Source organism: Narcine bancroftii, chromosome 4 (genome assembly GCF_036971445.1).
Source record: "Narcine bancroftii isolate sNarBan1 chromosome 4, sNarBan1.hap1, whole genome shotgun sequence".
NCBI classification, from domain to species: domain Eukaryota; kingdom Metazoa; phylum Chordata; class Chondrichthyes; order Torpediniformes; family Narcinidae; genus Narcine; species Narcine bancroftii.
In genome coordinates this window covers 298,746,723-298,764,491 of record NC_091472.1, presented here as the reverse complement: position 1 = coordinate 298,764,491, position 17,769 = coordinate 298,746,723, and the positions used below count along the sequence as shown (strand labels likewise).

Here is a 17,769-nt window from a genome sequence, read left to right as displayed (position 1 = left end):
ATCATGGGAAAAGCCATGTTCTAGAACTACGAAGAATATAATAAACACAAGGTTACGCGTGATACAGTATAATTGGTTACGTAGGTTATATATCACATACCAAAAGTTTTAAAAAACTGGGATCCAACATTATCAGATAGATGTTTTCACTGTAAGAAGGAAATGGGAACAACAGTACATGCAATTTGGGCATGTGAGAAAGTGAAAAAGTTTTGGGAAGATCTAAATAAGATATTAAATAAAATCACAAAAAATCCAGAGATCTTTCTTCTAAGTAATATAAGAAGTAAGTAATTAGGCCTCAAACTGGATGAAGTGCAAAAAAAAAATTATTATGATAGCCTTAGCTGTAGCAAAAAAAAGGTTGGGCTCCGGACACTAATTATTGCACATATTGCCGTGCCCTTATTGGCTAAGCGCACAGATTAGCACCGTATTTAACAGAAGCACACCGCACATTTGCTCTCTCTGCTTCGTGGTCGAAGCTCTGGACAGCGCTTCATGCCAGGTCACCACTTGGACGTCACTTGTTAGGGTTGCAGATAAGGTGTGCACTGCACTTAAGCTGAGCCATCATATTACTATAGATCAAATTGCTATAGATTAGTGATTCATAAAGTGGAAATATCCCAGGGAACAGTGAGGAAAAAGGGGGCAGTCTGAACATTTCCAAAAAATTCAGCCCTCAAGGCTCATCATACACCATCTGTCAGGTGAGGAGAGGATGGGGGTGACTAGCTGATATGGAACTGCTCAGGGCTGGACTGCTTGGGACTGCAACTGTCCAGGACAGTGACTTCCTGGGGCTGTGACTGCCTGAGACATGACCACTGGAATGGTGACTACCCGAGACAGTGACAGCCTGGGATGGTGATGGCTGGGGATAGTGACTGGCTGGGTTGGGACCACTCAGGATGGCGACCGACTGGGATGGCAACCGACTGGGATGGCAACCGACTGGGATGGGAATGGACCGCTCAGGATGGTGACCACTCAGGATGGGACTGCTTGGGATAGGTCTGGACTGCTCAGGACAGTGACCACTCAAGACAGTGACAGACCGGGTTGGTGATGGGACCAGTCAGAATGGTGACTGACTGGGATGGTGACCGTCCAGGATGGTGTCGGTCAGGGATGGGACTGCTTTGGATGGGACTGACTGCAAGTGACAGTGACCAAATGGGAAGTGACCACTCTGGACAGTGACAGACCGGGTTGGTGATGGGACCAATCAGAATGGTGACTGACTGGGATGGTGACCGTCCAGGATGGTGTCGGTCAGGGATGGGACTGCTTTGGATGGGACTGACTGCAAGTGACAGTGACCAAATGGGAAGTGACCACTCTGGACAGTGACAGACCGGGTTGGTGATGGGACCAATCAGAATGGTGACTGACTGGGATGGTGACCGTCCAGGATGGTGTCGGTCAGGGATGGGACTGCTTTGGATGGGACTGACTGCAGGTGACAGTGACCAAATGGGAAGTGACCACTCTGGACGGTGTCTGCTCAGGATGGCAACCACTTGAGATGGTGACTGTCTGGGATGGTGACTAACCAGGATGGGACTACTGGAACAGTGACTGTCTGGGACGGTGACCGACCACATTATATCAGGTGAGATGATGACTGCCCGGACTGTAACCGACTGCTCAGGATGTGGGCCAACCATGTTATATCAGGTGAGATGAAAATATACCCTTTCATATTGCTAAATAAATTGTTTTTCTGTAAGTTTTGTTTGTGAAGTACATATGCTTGTTTATAGTGTTAGATTAGTTGTTTTAAATTTGCAGTGGACCAATACCAAGAAAGAGGTGTGTATTCTTTGTATATGTGTGTGTGGTTTTGGGGAATGTGGAGCATGTTAGGGATGTGGCCCCAGAGTCAAGGGGGTGGCAGCCCATAAAAGTTTAGGAACCACTGCTATAGATCAATATTTGCAGTAGAGCTGCCACTCCCAATGATCAGGGGTCCGCGAGCATGTGTACACCCCTGCGTACAGTATGTACTAGAGCCAACTCTAAATGATCAGGGGTCCAGGAGGGTGTGTAGAACCCCTCCTTATAGTGTGTGAATGTCTTCATTGCCTGTGTGAACTAGTAATTGTGTACTATTTAATGTTTTCAAGGTCTTTTCTAAATTGTGTGCATATGTGTTTTATTCTTGTTACGATTTTCCCACGCTCTTCTATAAATTGTTGTGTGCTACGTGTGATTGCAAACCCTTGAGACCAGAATCGCCTCTCTGTGAACCCACTGAACATGATAGTTTCTCAACACAATAATTTTAAAAACTTTTACTGTCCATTTTTATATTTTGTGCTAATCTTTTTTCATAATCTATTTTCCTTCTCTTTATTGTTCGCTTTTTTGTTCTTTGTTCCTTTTTAAAGTTTTCCCAATCTTCTAGTTTCCCACTACTCTTGGTGACTGTACACATGAGCTTTTAGTTTGATGCCTTCTTTTATTTCCTTAGTTATCCAATGCTGGTTGTCTCCACCCTAACTGTCCTTGCTTTCAACTGGAATATACTTTTGTTGAGTGTGGTGATATGTAATTACACTACTAGATCACCAAGGGTCATCCTCGTGACCTTGTATATTAAGCAGTCCAGAGCTACATCTATCCTTCCAGGTTTGTTTTGCAGAGAGACAAGACCTCTTAGTGTACATATTAGTTTATTAAAGCTGTCTTATACTCGCACTGCTGGTGTGGTTATTGTCAGTACAATTTAATAAACTAATATGTACACTAAGAGGTTTTGTCTTTCTGCAAGACAAACCTGGAAGGCTAGACTGTAGCTCTGGACTGCTTTATATAAAAGGTCACTGGGATGACCCCTGGTGACCTAGTTGTGTAATTACATATCACCACATTGAGTACCATGAAAAATCTCTCAACTGCCTTCCCTGGCCAACTCCTCCCTCATCCCCTTGTAGTTTCCCTCATTTAGGCATAAAACACTGGCTTTAGACCAAACTATTGTATGAGAAACTTAATCATACTGTGATCATTCTTTCCAAGAGGATCCTTAACTACAAGAGGATCCCCAACTACAATCTTTCATTAATTTATTTATCTCCATTATAAATATTTGAATGAGCTCACCACCACAGATCTCTGGGGCAGAAAATTACAATGATTCACCACCTGATGCAAGAATGTATATCTGTTTTAAATAACAAACCCTTTATCTTGAAACTATGTCCTCTCAATGGAGATTCTACCACTCATGAAAATATTTCAACATCCATTCTGTAATGCCTTTTCAGGATCTTGTCCTTCTAAGTAAGATCACCTTTTATTCATCTAAATTTCAGAGAATACAAACCCAACCACTAGCCTCTAGCATAGTAGTTCTAAACCTTTTCCTTTCCACTCACATACCACTTTAAGTAATCCCTATACCATATGTGCTCTGTGATTAGTAATGGATTGCTTAAGGTGGTATGTGAGTGGGAAGAAAAAGATTGAAAACCACTGGTCTAGCAGTAAGACAATATGTGGCCACATATGAAAAATGGCATAAAAGATAAAAAGCCTGTCCAGGTGTCCAACAATGTGTTCTTTAAACCTCTTATCATCTGCACGGAGAATAGCCACAAAAGGAAACCTAGCTATTTATGTTACAAGTGTCATTAAACACATCACCATTATTTGAATACCAGTAACAACACTGCCCCGTCCTGACTGCCACGCTGACATACAAAGCCACTGCAAATTAGTTGCAGGAATAGATAACTGGACCCTTTGAGCCTGTTCCGTGATTCCAATGAGGTGAACTAATTACAACATCAGCTATGGCAACTCACAATAATCTTTCATCCCATGGCTTATTAAGAATCTGCCTCAAAGTAGATTCAAATTTTGTTTATTTGGATAAATTTCTCAAACGATCTCCAGATGTACAGGCCTTTTGATGGAAACAAAATGTTGAAGATGTTTTTAGAATCAGAATTTATTGTCTTGAACGTGTCACAAAATTCTTTGTTTTGCATCAGCATTACAGGTGCAAAAATTGCTATAAATTACATTTAAAAAAAATGAATAAATTAGTGCAAAATAAGAGAAAAAGTGAGGTAGTGACTGTGGTTCCTTGTCCATTCAGAAAACCAACAGCGGCAGGGAAGAAGCTGTTTTTGTACTGTTATGTGTTCATTGTCAGACTCCTGTACCTCCTTCCTGATGGTAGCAATGAGAAGATGATATGGCCTGAGTCGTGAGGGTCCTTGACAATAAAGGCTGCTTTCTTGAGATACTGCAACTTGGAGATGTCCTAAATGGAGTGAAGACTAATGTCACGATAGTGGTGGTTGAGTTCATAACTCTCTGTTGCCTCTTCCTGCCTTTTGCATTGGCATCTCTATACCAGGCAGTGTTGTAACCAGTCAGAATGTTCTCCACTGTACACCTGTAGAAATTTGCAAGTCTTTGGTGACAGACCAAATCTCCTCAAACTTCTAATGAAATATGGCCACTGATGCCTTCTTCATGATTGCATCAAATGAGGGCCCCAGGATAGAACTTCAGATATGTTGACACCCAGGAATTTGAAGTTCTTTATCCTTTCCACTGCTGACACCTCGATGAGGACTGAGTTTTGATCTTCTGATTTCCCCTTCCTGAAATCCATAATCAGTTCCTTAGTTTTGCTGATGTTGAGTGCAAGGTTTTGTTGTGACACCACTCAACTAGCTGATCTATCTCACCCCTGTATGCTTCCTCATTGCCAACAGTGATTCTGTTAATGACATTGGCAAATTTGTAGATGGCATTAAATTGTACCTAGCCACACAGTCATGGTTGTAGAGAGAGTAGAGCAGTGGGATAAGCACACATCCCTGAGGTTTGCCTGTGTTGATTGTCAGTGAGGAGATGACATTACCGATTTGCACTGACTGTAGTCTTCAGATGAGAAAGGCAAGGATCCAGTTGCAGAGGGAGTTGCAGATGCCCAGATTCTGGAGCTTGCTGACCAGTACTGAGGGGATGATGGTGTTGAAAGTTGGTAGCTGCAGTAATTTATCAAGTTTACACACAATTTAAAGAATTCAACACAAAATGGAATCATCTATTTTTAATTCCACGCAACATTGTATTTTTCATCCCACCAAACACTACAAGTTAAATCCCTCTGACTTTTTTATTAGCTCTCCTCCACATGGGTGATCTGGACGCTCTCACTCTCCTCCTCCTGCATCTGAGATCCATCACTGTGAGGGTTCACTCACTTGAAGAATGCTCTGACACTGTCTTTGAGACTGATATCACAGGGTTGCCAGCTTCTGAAGGGATTCTCATTGGCACCATTGAATTGTCTTTTTCAAAATGGGCATAAAAGATGCTCAGCTCTTTAGGGAGTGAGGCATCACATACATTTATGATGTTAGGCTTCATCTTGTAGGATGTAATGGCCTGCATTCCCTCCCATAGCCGGTGAGTATCTGACTCTGTTTCAAACTTCCCAGGGAATTGTCTCTCTGCTGCTAAGACAGCCTTTAGTAGGTCATACCCAGACTTCCTGCAGAAATGTGAATCACTGGTCTTAAACGCCATTGACTTCTTTACCTTGCCCTCTGTGGGTTGCAAATTTTTTGATTCATTCATGGCTTTTGGTTGGGTACTCAAGGTATATTTATGTGGGCACACACTCATCCACATAGATCTTGATGAAGTCAATGACAACTGTGGCATATTCATTCAAGTTTGAAGATGAGTCCTTGAATATAGTGCAAATTTTAGGTTGAAGTTTTAGATTGTACTTCTGTAACGAGGAAGGTCACGTGACATCTCTGGTGGGAGGCTAGTTGAAAGTCACCTCACCTGCCAATCAAGATCTAGGCCTCTCACAGGTGAGCACACACCTTGCGATTGTGACTTTTAATCATCGTACCTATTTTGGGCGTGTCTGAACTGGCTCCTCCAGCTGCCTGTAGAATAAGCCCCACCACGAGGAGCTGCTCTTCCTCTTTTCTCCTTAGCTCCACTCCAGGTGGCAAGTCGTGGGTGGTGCTGGTGAGATGGTTGCAAGGTGTGTGCCCTAAAGGATGGAGAGCTACAGTGGTGCATGCTGAAGAAGGATTGTTGTAATCACTGTAATATATCTGTAATTAATCAATGTTATGCCTACCAGTTAGTGGGGGAGGGTGGGGGGGGGGGGTGCTGTTTACATAATCTTTTCATATTATTTTTGGGAATTGCGGGTACAGTGAAAATTGGGTTTTTTAATATCTTTTATTTATAAATTTTAAGAAACCACAATTAGTTATTAATAATGAACTGTAGAAGGAACAATTTATATCAATATCTATATACACACACATATCTTTTTTCTTTGGCTTGGCTTCGCGGACGAAGATTTATGGAGGGGGTAAAAAGTCCACGTCAGCTGCAGGCTCGTTTGTGGCTGACCAGTCCGATGCGGGACAGGCAGACACGATTGCAGCGGTTGCAAGGGAAAATTGGTTGGTTGGGGTTGGGTGTTGGGTTTTTCCTCCTTTGCCTTTTGTCAGTGAGGTGGGCTCTGCGGTCTTCTTCAAAGGAGGCTGCTGCCCGCCAAACTGTGAGGCGCCAAGATGCACGGTTTGAGGCGTTATCAGCCCACTGGCGGTGGTCAATGTGGCAGGCACCAAGAGATTTCTTTAGGCAGTCCTTGTACCTTTTCTTTGGTGCACCTCTGTCACGGTGGCCAGTGGAGAGCTCGCCATATAATACGATCTTGGGAAGGCGATGGTCCTCCATTCTGGAGACGTGACCCATCCAGCGCAGCTGGATCTTCAGCAGCGTGGACTCGATGCTGTCGACCTCTGCCATCTCGAGTACCTCGACGTTAGGGGTGTGAGCGCTCCAATGGATGTTGAGGATGGAGCGGAGACAACGCTGGTGGAAGCGTTCTAGGAGCCGTAGGTGGTGCCGGTAGAGGACCCATGATTCGGAGCCGAACAGGAGTGTGGGTATGACAACGGCTCTGTATACGCTTATCTTTGTGAGGTTTTTCAGTTGGTTGTTTTTCCAGACTCTTTTGTGTAGTCTTCCAAAGGCGCTATTTGCCTTGGCGAGTCTGTTGTCTATCTCATTGTCGATCCTTGCATCTGATGAAATGGTGCAGCCGAGATAGGTAAACTGGTTGACCGTTTTGAGTTTTGTGTGCCCGATGGAGATGTGGGGGGGCTGGTAGTCATGGTGGGGAGCTGGCTGATGGAGGACCTCAGTTTTCTTCAGGCTGACTTCCAGGCCAAACATTTTGGCAGTTTCCGCAAAGCAGGACGTCAAGCGCTGAAGAGCTGGCTCTGAATGGGCAACTAAAGCGGCATCATCTGCAAAGAGTAGTTCACGGACAAGTTTCTCTTGTGTCTTGGTGTGAGCTTGCAGGCGCCTCAGATTGAAGAGACTGCCATCCGTGTGGTACCGGATGTAAACAGCGTCTTCATTGTTGGGGTCTTTCATGGCTTGGTTCAGCATCATGCTGAAGAAGATTGAAAAGAGGGTTGGTGCGAGAACACAGCCTTGCTTCACGCCATTGTTAATGGAGAAGGGTTCAGAGAGCTCATTGCTGTATCTGACCCGACCTTGTTGGTTTTCGTGCAGTTGGATAATCATGTTGAGGAACTTTGGGGGACATCCGATGCGCTCTAGTATTTGCCAAAGCCCTTTCCTGCTCACGGTGTCGAAGGCTTTGGTGAGGTCAACAAAGGTGATGTAGAGTCCTTTGTTTTGTTCTCTGCACTTTTCTTGGAGCTGTCTGAGGGCAAAGACCATGTCTGTGGTTCCTCTGTTTGCGCGAAAGCCGCACTGTGATTCTGGGAGAATATTCTCGGCGACACTAGGTATTATTCTATTTAGTAGAATCCTAGCGAAAATCTTCGCTAGGATTCTACTAAATAGAATAATACACACACATATATACGGTATATATATCCCTTATCCCTCCCTCCCTCCCCCCCCACCTACCCCTAAACCTCTTAAAGAAAAGGAGAAGGAGAATGTCAAAAATACATATATAACTTCAAATCAATGACTGTGGAGCTGAAAAATCAGCCCTGGGATGAGTTATTGAGAGTTCTAAATCTTCAAACCAACATATTGTAAATATGGGTTCTATATTAAAAAAATGATAAACTATAAGTTAGTTTTTCAAGATTGTAACTCGGTATGCCATCTTTGCATTCCTAAATTTATATCTGATTTTCAAGTAATGGGTAAATATTTGCTAGAAAAAAGCTAAATCTAATTATAAAAATTCAATTTGATACATAGTTAATCTTAATTTAAGACTAATCATTTTAATTTTACCCAATAAAAATAACATCGGATCAAACGGGAGTTTTACCTTTAATCTTTTTCCCAAGAATATTTTCATTTGTATCCAACAAGGTTTAACCTTGGAACATTGCCAAGTAGAATGAAAAAATGAGCCTACTTCTCGACCACATCTAAAACATAAATCTGATAATGTTGAATTAAATATTTTTAATTTTTGAGGATTTAAGTATAATTGATGTAAAAAATTATATATTGTACCAATCTATATCTAACATTAATAATTTTCATCATACTATCTTTACATAACTGTTTCCAATCACATCTATTTTTCTATCTAAATCAATTTTCTACCTCAATCTTGATTTATGAATACCTACCTTAGGACCTTTCCTTTTAAGTAATTTATACATTTCTGAAATAAATGTATTTTTATCACCCTTAGTCATTAATAATTCTAATTGACTCTGTCTAGGTAATCTTAAATTTTGACCTATTTATCAATTAGAAAAGCCTTGACTTGATAAAAACAAAAAAAAGTATTACATAGATCATTGAACTTTTTCTTCATTTGTTGGAAAGTAATAAATTTACCAGCTTCAAAACAATCTTTTTTTTAATCCTCATTTGATTCCAAATCTTCAAAAATTGATTATTCATTGTAAAAGGGTTATTTTGATATAAAGGCATTTTACGCAAAATCAAACTTTTTCCACATATCTCATAATCTATTTTACTTCATAATTCAATTAAATGTTTCAATACAATTGTATCCTTTGAATTTATTTTTAAATAAATTCCTGCATATATTTTACTTAATTCTATTTTAGCCCAAGTTAAAGATTTCTCTAAATCAAATATCCCATTAATAAACTTCAATTCAGCAGCGTTATAATAATTCTCAAAATGTGGAAGTTGTAAACCTCCTAATTCAAACTTCCAAGTTAATTTTTCTAAATAAACTCTAACCATTTTCCCTTTTCATAAAATTACCTAATAATTACATTTAAATCCTTAAGGTATACAACAAGGAATAGATTGAAAAAGATATTGAATCCTTGGAAAAATATTCATTTTAATACAATTTACTCTACCCATAAAAGTTACAGGTAAATCATTCCATCTATTTAAATCATCTTTAATTTTATTGAATAATGGTAAATAATTCAACTTACATAAATTATCCAAATTTTTAAAAATCAATTTTAATCCCTAAATATTTAATTCCATTATCTGACCATCTAAATTGAACAGTTTGTTTACATTGATTATAATCCTCATCAGCCAATGGCATAATTTCACTTTTATCCCAATTAATTTTATAATCTGATATTTCACCATATTCTCTCAATCTCATTCGCAATGAATGCAAAAACATCATCAGCAAATAAATTAATCTTAAATTCCTCACTACTAACTTTAATTCCTTTAATATTAGTATCTTGTCTTATTAATTGTGCTAAAGATTCAATTGCTAAAAAAATAAAGCTGAAGATAACGAACATCCTTCTCTAGTCAATCTAGACAATGGAAAAGGTGAAGAAGTTTGTCTATTAGTCATTTATACGAGTTCTATAAGTAATTTTTGAATTTCTTTCAATAGCATTAATAGTCCTTGAAGTTTGTTCTGTCTTCAATTGCCAAACTAAAACCTTATGTGCTCTTTCCCCCAGCTCATACTTCTTTCTAGTTTTCTCAATTCTTTTGTCTGCTCTATAAATTTGCATCAGATTATATAATTTCTTATTTATTAAGTCTTTTTTTCTTCAGATATGTTCTTCTGCAAATCTTTTTCTCAAACCTCTATTTCTTTATTCCAATTTATCTACTTTTTAAAGATAATCTTTTTTAATTTTAGTTGAATAACTTATTATTTGACTTCTTAAATAAGCTGTTAAAGCATCCCATAAAACAAATTTATTGTCAACCAAGTCAGTATTAACATCTAAATACTCCTGAATTTGTTTTCTTATATAATTACAAAAATCAACATAAATGAAGAATTAAACCTCCATCTATAAAACAATTTTTTCCTTTTCAGAAACTATACATGAAATCAAAAGAGATGAATGGTCTGATAAAATCCTAGCCTTATATTCTACATATGTAATTCATCCTTGTAATTGAGCTGACATTAAAAACATAACTATTCTTGAATAAGAATCATATCTGTAAGAATAAAAAGAATAATCATTTTCTTTTGGATTTAATTTTCTCCAAATATCAACCAAATTCAAATCCTTCATTAGTCTAGTAACTAATTTTTGTGACTTATCAATAATGGATATAAGCAACAATTAAAAGCTCCACCAATTAACACATTTTCATTTGCTTCAGCAAGATATACAAAAGAATCCTTAATAAATTTTTCATCATCAATATTAGGTGTATAAATGTTCTTAAGCGTCCACATTTCAGAGTAAATATGACAATTTACTAAACCAAATCTCCCTGCAGAAACTGTAACAACATGGTAATTTAAAAGGTAATTTCTTATTAATTAAAATAGCAACTCCTTCTGTCTTAGAGTTAAAAGAAGAAGCTATAACTTGACTTAACCACTCTCTTTTTAATTTTTGATATTTTTTTCAGTTTAATGTGTCTCTTGTAAAAAAAAGCAATATCAATCCTCAATTTTTTAATATAAGCAAAATATTTTTTCTCTAAATTGGGTTAAGCCCACTTACATTAAAAGTTACAAAATTGAAGTTATTAACAGTCAGATCTCAAATTTATAAATACATAACTCTTGCCACCCATACCCGTAGATCCCAGCCCCACAGACATTTTCAAAAATAATTGACATCTCCAGAGAAAAAAAAGAAAAATAAGAAACCCTAAATAGAAGAAAAAACCCCGAAAAGTACTAATAAAAATACATTGGTACTATTTCCCTTTATTGTACTGGAAATGGCTCTCACCACTATGTTAAATGTGGCTGTGGAAGGAGAAGACAAAAAGTCTGCCTCCTCCAGACAGAATATACAAAAACACATTTATGTCATTTTACCAAGTATTAAGAGCTTATTCGAGATCTTTGTTCATCATCAATTTCAATCGATTCTCGATGTTCCAACACCTGACGTTTATCTTGCAGCTTCTTTTGACTCAATTTCACTTTCTGAAAAATTGGCTTTGAGTTGGATCTTGTTTATTATTAGGTAATGAATTAGCAAATTCCAAAGCTTCATCTTCATCAATAAAAAATTGCGATTGGTTTTCTCCAGAGAAAACTTTAAGTATAGCTGGATATTGAAAATAAAATTCATATTCCTTCTTTTAAAGGACAGATTTTTCAGGGTTAAATTATTATTTTATTTTAACAATAGACATACTCAAATCTGCATAGAAAAATATTCTATTATTTCCGATCATTAAAGGGCCTTGCAGCTTCCTAGCATTTTGGACCGCCGAACTTAATATTATTTATTTATTTTGATAACATAAACATCTAATTAGAATAGAGTGTGGCACTTGTCCTGGAAATGGTTTCTTTCTGTTAGCTGTCTGTGCTCTACCCAGTTCCAGTCCATTTGTAAAAATTTCATGGCCCATAATTTCCGGAATCCATCTTCAGGCAGTTCAACAATTTTAACATTATTTCTGCAGCCATGGTTCTCTAATTCGTCAATTTTCTGTAAGAATTCTTTCCTTTAAACTTCCCAAGCCATAAAAGAATCTTCCATTTTATTAACTGTATCTTTACATTGTCCTACATCAAAATGGTAATCTTGAATGTCTTCAATTTTCTGAACTTTAGCTTTAACCTTATCCACAGTTTTAGCATATTTTGCCATTATTAATTTAATAAAATTAATTTCACCTTTAAATTATTGAAATTTTGTATTGGAATCAGATCTTACAGAAATAAATTGTAAATCCATATGTTTAATCATTCTCTTCATTTGTTCCATAATAAAAAGAAATTGAACTGAAGGTTCTGCACTTTGAAGTTTCACTTGAGAAAATTCAAACTTTGTTCCCTCCGTACCTTGAGTAAACTGGGGCTCTTCTCCATGATATAATGATCCTACTCCCTCCAATTCTTCGTACATTTGTTATTCTTATCTTCTCTCTTCCTCTTCTTCTTCACTTAATGATGTAATTGGTCGGTTTTTTTACGAGCCATTTGCTTAATCCTGGTCTGACTAGCGACACTAGCAGACCCAGGCTTAGCTGGCTAGGTCGCTCCTTGTGATGACATCGATTCTATTGTGCACATGCATGAACTTTCACACGTGCACATTTGTTCTTGCAACGTTTGGGAGTTTAATTATCCTCTTCTGAACTTTAGTGCCATCTTCGCCGGCTCCCCGGAGAAGCTGCGCTAAGATCACATTAATTTTAGCTGTTGCAGCGCGAGTTGATCTTGGAGGGAGTGGAAGCAATTCCAAAGGCTCCATTGTTAAGGTAGGCCCCGTTTCTTCAATTGTACTAACTTCTTTAATAGTAGTATTCTTTGCAGTGTGAGCCTTTGATTTCTTTATAGGTTCAGAACAAGTCTCAATGTTGTAATTAAAAAAAAAGTTTCCATGTCTCCAACCTATGCCATCATGCCATCCCACCCTAAAATTGGTTGATTAGTTGCTTGAGATGTGTGTGAACTGTGTGTGATCTATTTGTGTGTATGAGTGCGATCCCTGTTGTGACCTCCCCTTCATTTTAATAAAGATCCTTGTTTGTAGTTAAACTGTGTTCAGACTTGTCACTTCTTGGATCCTCCAAACATGTTCTCCACATCACAACTTACTGAGAAAATGTCAGGTGATAGTAGTTTACAGCTCAGTAGGACTTTATTGGTGTACTCAGTCTTAACCAGAGCAACTCAAAAAATTGACTTTCATTCTGCTTTTTCCTCTGTTTCATACATTGATTGTGTTATCTTAAAAAAATAAAGGAAAGAAAATGGAATCATTGCATTTAAAAAAAAATTGATTCACCAAGTGCAACTAAAAAGAGTAATTCCTGTACTGACAATAACCACACCAGAAGTGCGAGTATAAGACAGCTTTAATAAACTAATATGTACACTAAGAGGTCTTGTCTCTCTGCAAGATGAACCTGGAAGGCTGGACTGTAGCTCTGGACTGCTTTATATACAAGGTCACCGGGATGACCCCTGGTGACTTAGTGGTGTAATTACATATCACCACAATTCCTACTTGATTCCAAAATGATGTCATATTTCATACTTGACTACATTCACATCTGAGTGATCTAGAAAGTAGATCATGGCATTTCAAGTTAAGACACAGCCTGTTTCAAGGTAGTGAGAAGTTTGGAGGCAATTCTTCACAGATAGAATGATTAGTATATCTTCTTCTTTGGCTTGGCTTCGCGGACGAAGATTTATGGAGGGGGGTAAATGTCCACGTCAGCTGCAGGCTCATTTGTGGCTGACAAGTCTGATGCGGGACAGGCAGACACGGTTGCAGCGGTTGCAGGGGAAAATTGGTTGGTTGGGGTTGGGTGTTGGGTTTTTCCTCCTTTGCCTTTTGTCATTGAGGTGGGTATCAAAATGTTAAATGCCATTAAGTTACAGAGTTTGTATAAAAAGGTGAACCAAGGCAGCCCTTAGTGAGATACATGCAAGTTATCAAGCTTTTATTTTAATGAATCAATTGATATAATATACTGGAGAGAAAAGTTTAAAAACGGATACTTTAATTGAATGATGCAAAACACACACATATTCGCTCATAGTTGGGTTTGATTTGACATGTGTTATTAGTAATTATTAATAAATATAGTACTTTAATAGAAAAAAACACTGCCTTGGTGAATTTCCATTGCTGCTGGTCTGCAACGTAACACAAAAACTACACAACACCAAGTCAAGATTATTAAATGGAAACTTTTGTATTACTGTCAAATAAAATCAGAACAGTCAACTCATAGGACACGTCTGAAACAAGTGTAATATTATTTTAAAGAAATATAAAAATAGCTTAACCTTAATTTAAATCTTTTGTGAAGGGCTTTTGGTATTTGCATTGAATCCAGACACGATGCATTGCAATTTTCTTTTTGCGGTTGACTTGGAGTCGACAATCCATTACATTTTGAACTTCTTTCAAACCTGCTGTGATGAATATATGTGCAATTTCTTCTATAAATGAAAAAATTTTTAACAAAAATTGATCAGAATAATAAAATGCAATAATTATACTCTATCTATGTTTAAAATTTGAACACATCAAGAATTACTAAGAAACATTGAGATCAGATTTTCCACATCATTGCAATAAGTCAACTAAAAAATTTCAACTTCTTTCCCTCCTAACACACTGGAGTGGCTCTTCAAGCATCCTTCATAAGAAGATCAACAATCAAATCCAAATGATCATCTTGGCATAAAATAAGCAGCTGTTAAGTGCAAATTGTATTTAATTTGAATTCTTTTTTAAAATTTATTAACAGAGTGTGACTGAGTGCAGTGTAGTTGTATTTTTATATGGACCATAAAAAATATCTGATAAAACATCACGTTCATATTTCAAGTTCATTTTAAGTCATTAAAATAGCATCTGACCTGTTAGTTTTTCCAAATTAATCTCACTTTCACCACCAAAGAATATACTTATGATCAAGTAGAATATTTAATAACTTTACACTTATTCAGCAGGTACTTGTGTAATTTCAATCACGACTTTTCAAAAATAAAGATATGAAAATTTCACCCATTCATATGTTAATTTTGCAGATAACTTTATTTATGAAAAATGTTTTTAATTGCATAATCCTCTATTTAATATCATGAATTAAAGTTGTCTGTTGACATTCGTACCTTTGGTAAAGTAGTAAACACAAGTACCATCTCCTCGCACATAAAAGTTGCCAAACAAACAGCGACCTGATAAAAAGAATTCAATTATTTACAGATTTTAATTTAAACTGAAAATATTTTAGACAACATAAGTGTAATGTATATATTCTCTGAAGTAAATTGCATTTTAAATATTTTTTTCCCAGTCAGTATCCAAATGTGATTTAAATTCTTGGGAGTCACTACCTCAAATTATCTTTCCTGAGCCCAACACACCAATGGCATTGTGAAGAAAGCACATTAGCACATCTCTTCTTCAGGGGTTAGTGGAGATTTGGTATGACATCAGAAACTCTGGCAATTTTCTAGAGGTGTGGAAGAAAGTGCGCTGATCGGCTGCATGATGTTCTGGTAAGGAATACCAATATCCTTGAGTTTAAAGCATGCTGTTGCACAGAGAGACTTGAAAGTACTCATGCAAGAATTGCAAAAGGTTGGTTTGCAAATGCAAGAGGTTATCAAGAAGTCAAATGGAAGATTGGCTTTCATTGCTAGAGGCATTGAATTTAAGAGAGGGAGTTTCTGTTGCAACTGTATAAAGTACTGGTGATGACACAGAGAGTACTATGTGCAGTTCTCTCTCCTTGCTTGAGAATTATATACAGTAAAATCCCTGGTATCCAGAATTCAAGCAACTGGCAACCCAACCAACAACAAAAAAATGAGGATATAAATTAAAAAAAAATTTCAAAAAGTAAATAAAAGTTTAAAATTGTAAAAATAAATGTTTTCCAACCCCTTGGTGAAGATGGGAGCAAACATTCAGCTAGCAAAGTGCCCCATTTGTGCCTCACTTTGCAGCAGCTGTTTGAATAAAGTTCAAACACCCAGGATGAAGAACTGGCTGATGCCGCTCACTGCTGGGGAAACTCTCCCAAAGTGTCTCCCTATCCCTATTCCTGCCAAGTAAGAGTCTTTATCTTTATTAGTATTAAGTACATTAGTAAATCTTTATCTGTAAACTTGGGGGATCGAATTTAAAATTTATAAGTTACGGGAATTACCTGATTAAAGTGAACTTTAAATAATTAAAGATTTTTTTTCAAATTACTTTATATTTTGCAGTCTTTTGTCTTTTAAACTGTTTATCTTAATGCAGTTGTATTAGTTAGGCATTGTAAGAGTGTGCTAACTGGAAAATTTGTATATCCATGATCACTGTAGGTGCAGGATTTTACTCAACTGGCTTTAGAGGCAGTGCTGAGCTGGTTTGCCTATTTGATTTCAGAGATGAAGGTGGTGGGGGGGCGCCTATAAGGAGAGATTGAGTCACCTGAGTCATTACTCTCTGGAATTCCAAAGATTAAGAGGGGGATATTTTAGAAACATGTAAAATCATAAAATAGAGACAGGAAAGTTGTTTTCATTGGTAGGTGAGGGTAGAACTAAGGGGACATTGCCTCAAGATTTGGGGGAATAGATTTAGGACAGAGATGGAGGAACTGCTTTTACCCAGAGTGTAGTGATACAGCTACCTCATTACATATACTTAAGATCCAGTTACATAAACTTTTGTATAGCAAGGAAATTAAGGATTATGGGCAAAAGGCAGGTAGGTGGAGCTGAGTCCATGGCCAGGTTAGCCATGATCTTATTAAATGGTGGCAGAGGCTCAACGAGCCACATGGGCTTCTTCTGTTGCTATTTCTTACGTTCTTATGTAGAAGTCAGTTAAGAGTCAACTCTGCTGAGAGGCTGTAATTACAGAGAGCAGATTTCCCTCTTTAAAAAAAAACCCACTGAATGAATGGATTACCATAATCATCCATCTTATTGAATTACAGAATCAATTTAATTGCTTTAAGTTATATTCCCATCTGCTATGAGATTTCTATGTGTTCTGAAACATTATTTGAGTCTAATAACCTGAACATTAATCTGCCACAACCTAGTCATTAGCCTTTAATACAGAAAGCAATCTTCTTGCTCAATATTATAACTGCAGCAGAATGGTGAGTTCATGTGAAAAAGATTCAACACAAGATATAATGTGTTTCCCAAATTACCTACTAAAGTGCCTACTAGTTGTTTTTATCCTTTGAAGGTCACTGATATCCACTCCAGCTGCATTTAAAAAAAACTATATCTAAATAAATCCCACATTACATTTTTCAAAAAGAATGGACAACTTATCTTGTAATGTTAGAATTTGCAGAACAGGAACTAAAGATGATTGGTTCTTCAAATGAATGTACATAATTCTTAAGATTAAGCACAAAAATTACCAAAATATGCCAGTAAAATGATAGTTGGACTTTTGAAGTTTCCAAAGCAACATGAAAGGTGATATACATTATTGACTTCTTTAGTACTCATGGAAGTTTGTTGTTCATGGGTGCTGGACAGTCTGATTTTCAAAATGGATAGGTAGCAAAAATATCAATTTTATTAATGTTTTTTAAGAGGTGTTAAGTGAATGTTCTTTCAAAGAGAAAGCAAACAAATTCAGAGGCTAGGAAATAGTCTTTGTCATCCAGCAACATTTCACATGAACAGACTTTAATTGGAAGCTAAATTCTGAGGCCTTGAGTTGATAGGAATTCATTACTTTTTTATGGCTGAAAATGATCCTCAAAAATAATATTATGTTCTCTCACTCATCATAGTCATTACCCTCAGAGTTGCAATATAATGATTAGCTGAAATGTCAAACTTGCTTAAACATTGATGCAAATATTGGT

The 17,769-nt window shown here is 37.3% G+C and overlaps 1 protein-coding gene across 8 annotated transcripts in view; it reads right to left on the bottom strand.

Annotated features, from left to right (window-relative positions):
* The window catches only part of mettl8 (methyltransferase 8, methylcytidine), a 120,930-nt gene that overhangs the window by 29,952 nt on the left and 73,209 nt on the right, over positions 1-17,769 (bottom strand). For 3 of the 8 annotated variants that reach the window (XM_069935594.1, XM_069935597.1, XM_069935598.1), the window contains 2 exons: positions 15,050-15,115; positions 13,837-14,371 (listed from right to left, as the gene is read on the bottom strand). In XM_069935594.1, coding sequence (XP_069791695.1) covers positions 14,217-14,371; positions 15,050-15,115 — 221 coding nt within the window. In that variant the 3' untranslated portion in view covers positions 13,837-14,216. Of the gene's footprint in view, positions 1-13,836; positions 14,372-15,049; positions 15,116-17,094; positions 17,153-17,769 lie in introns of those variants that run through there. The other 5 variants (XR_011356766.1, XM_069935593.1, XR_011356767.1 and 2 more) reach the window with 3 other exon arrangements.